Source organism: Equus quagga, chromosome 1 (assembly GCF_021613505.1).
Source record: "Equus quagga isolate Etosha38 chromosome 1, UCLA_HA_Equagga_1.0, whole genome shotgun sequence".
Taxonomy (NCBI): domain Eukaryota; kingdom Metazoa; phylum Chordata; class Mammalia; order Perissodactyla; family Equidae; genus Equus; species Equus quagga.
In genome coordinates, this window is record NC_060267.1 from 100,247,785 (window position 1) to 100,250,836 (window position 3,052).

The following is a 3,052-nucleotide window of genomic DNA, read 5'->3' on the forward strand; positions in this document are numbered from 1 at the left end:
ACAGCTCTATGCCCATGACCCCCGCCCCCGAAACACCCAGTCTCACCTTTCCCAGCCGTGATTTCCTCCTCTTCTGGGGCGTATTCACTAGCTTGTCGGAGAGCAAGAGCTGTGAAAGGGGTGAGCGCCGAGAAGAGGGGAGGGCCCACCACGCCTGCTCATAGGGGCCTGCTGGGGAAGAAGGCCCAGAAACGCGCCCCTCTTTTGGAACCTCACGACCTCCAGCCCTGGAACCCCAATTCTCTAGCCTCCGGTCCCAGCTACTCCTCCATGTCCCAGCCTCAGGAGACTGTTTATTGTCTGCGTCTCTGCCGCGGCCCCCAGGGTACAGGCCTAAAATCACTTACCCAAAAGGACCCGCTCTCCTCCCGACTGTCTCTCCGTGGTCCCAGCCGCCCCAAGCGCAGGCTTCTTTGGCTTCGGGAAAGACTGTCCGGCACCTCCTCCGCACCCCCAATACAGGACCCAGTGGAGCTCAAGGCCGCCAGACTTGCACGAGCTTCTGCAGAGGACTTCGTCTGGCACCCGGAGAGCAGGGAGCGGACCCACTCTCATTGCCCTCCCCATACAAGAGGGGGAGGGGTGTGGCCCGGAGCTAAGAGCAACTCCCCTCCCTCATGCTCTCCGGGACCTCCTCCAGGGGTCGCAGCCTTAACATCGCCCACCCTGTCCTACCCTGGAGCCGCCATTTGGCTTTGGGGGAAATGATGGCGGCTATTTGCGCACCACAAAATGGGGCACTCGGGGCATCAGCAACAAGGGAGGGGGCGGCTAAGAAATGTCTCCAGACATTTCGGTCGTCCCCCGCTTCCTCCCGTGTTGTGCCCAGGCCCGTGAGGCATAACAAGACCCTGGGCGCGCAGCTGGAGGGTGCCTCCGTTCGCTATCCTCTTTGACTCGAGCGGAGACCCCCCTCGAAGATGTCCTAGCTCACTTCACATTGCCCCGGCCGACCACGTGAGGGCGTGCCCTGTGTTAGTTCGGACAAATTAAAGCTGGTCCTGCGGGCAGGCCGGGGCCCCCCTGGACGCGATCAGGGTTTGGGTGCCCGTGGCGCACTCTTGGCTGTCGGCCGCAAAGCTCCGGGCGGTGGGGCCTCCCCCGGGGCCTGCGCTTTTCGCCTCCAAACGGGGGGCCCCCCTCCTCTCGCGCTCCCGCAGCCTAGGGTGCACCCCTCCGTTCCCCTTTGCGGAGCCCTTCCTGGGCGCAGGCCGCCTCTCCGCTGCGCCGCGGGCTCGGGCCCTGTTCCGGGCGCACGGCTGCGGGCGCGGCGGCGCCAGGGAGGCGCGGCCCGGGAAGCCAGCGGCCGGGGAAGGGGCTCCAAGAAGCACAAGTTGGCGCTGGCTTCGGACCAGCCTGTTGTTGTTCTCAACGTGGTCCGCCATGGAGCCATAAAAGCAGTGTGGGGCGCCCTCCTCGGCAGTACGCAGCGCGCACGCCCAGACAGCTTCGGCGGAGGCGGAGGCAGCGGTCGCAGCGGCGTTCGCCCGGCCGGTGTCCTTCTCTTGGCTCGCCTGTCACTGCAGTTTTCTCTACTCCGTCCTCGATCCGGCCCCGGCCCCGGCCCCCGCCCGGGACCCCCGCTCCGGCCGGCCCGGCCCCCGCCCCAGCCCTGCCGCCCGGCCCCAGGCCCGGCCGCGGCCGCTCCCGCCTGGAGCCGCCGCGCGCCCCCAGCCCCCCGGCGCCCCCTCGGCCCCTCGCCTTCCTCTTCCCGGCGCGGCCTCCGGGCTTCCGCGCCCCGCCCGCCACCAACCCGTTGGCCACCATGTCTGTGGAGCTGGAGGAGGCCCTGCCGCTGACGACCGCCGAGGGGGCGGCCAAGAAGGCGGCCAAGGCTGGCGGCTCGGCGGCGCTGTCCCCTTCCAAGAAGAGAAAGAACAAAAAGAAGAACCAGCCGGGCAAGTACAGCCAGTTGGTGGTGGAGACCATCCGTAGGCTGGGCGAACGCAACGGCTCGTCGCTGGCCAAGATCTACACGGAGGCCAAGAAGGTGGCGTGGTTCGACCAGCAGAACGGCCGCACCTACCTCAAGTACTCCATCAAGGCGCTGGTGCAGAACGACACGCTCCTGCAGGTGAAGGGCACCGGCGCCAACGGCTCCTTCAAGCTCAACCGCAAGAAGCTGGAGGGCGGCGGCGAGCGGCGCGGAGCCACGGCGGCCGCCACCGCCCCGGCGCCCGCCGCGCACAAGACCAAGAAGGCGGCCTCGGGCGCGGCCGGCCCCCGGCGCGCGGACAAGAAGCCTGTCAAGGGCCAGAAGCCGGAGAAGCGCTCGCACAAGAAGGGCGCCGCCCCCAGAAAGGACAAAGGCAGCAAGGCTAAGAAGGTAGCGGCCGCTGGGGGCAAGAAGGTGAAGAAGGCGGCCAAGCCCAGTGTCCCCAAAGTGCCCAAGGGCCGCAAGTGAGCGCGCCAGCCTGGGCCTCCCCGGTGTTTGGTTTTTCTACTCCAGCGTATGTAGGTTTTGTACGTTTACTGCAGCCCGGGCCGCCGCGCCTGCTCTGAGCCGCGGGCAGGGGCCTCGGGCCTGCTCCATCCCTTCTCCAGCTCCCATCCCCCGCCGATGTAGCCTTTTTTTGTTGTTTGCTTTAGATTTTTGAAACGGCCCTGGCGGCGCCCCTATTGGCTCTCGCCCTTGGTAACGGGTGTTGCTATGGTTACCAGCCCCTAGGCGCCAATGGCCGAGGCCGCGCCTGCCCGTCCGGGCCGCTCTTTCCAGCTCCCCACCCTCCCTGCTTTCGGGTGAGCGACAAGCAATCGCTCGGGGTGCGGGGCTGCCCGGGCCTTGTCTCCATTCCGTCGGCCTTTTGGGGGGTCACAATAAATGGTTTAAACCTTTGAACCGCTCTCGTTTTCTTCCGAGTGGAGTAGGGATGGGCGTGGTCAGCGCGCAGCTAGGGTTGGACGGTGGGCCCCAGGGATCCTCGGCACCCCGACCTGGAGTCTGCAAGAGGTAGAAACGGCTGGGGAGGGGGCGGTCGGTTGATCCCAGAAGGAATCGCAGGACCCATCTCCCGTGAGTGGAAATGGAAGGGTGCTGGAGATAGGCTGGTAA

General features: G+C 66.7%; 1 protein-coding gene across 1 annotated transcript; it reads left to right on the top strand.

The window, feature by feature from the left end:
* The first annotated feature begins 1,619 nt into the window (after nucleotides 1–1,619).
* Nucleotides 1,620–2,839, top strand: LOC124246476 (histone H1.10). Its single transcript, XM_046674650.1, has one exon. It carries the CDS (start codon nucleotides 1,766–1,768, stop codon nucleotides 2,402–2,404), a length of 639 nt encoding a protein of 212 aa, XP_046530606.1. The 5' UTR covers nucleotides 1,620–1,765; the 3' UTR covers nucleotides 2,405–2,839.
* Nucleotides 2,840–3,052: the final 213 nt, after the last annotated feature.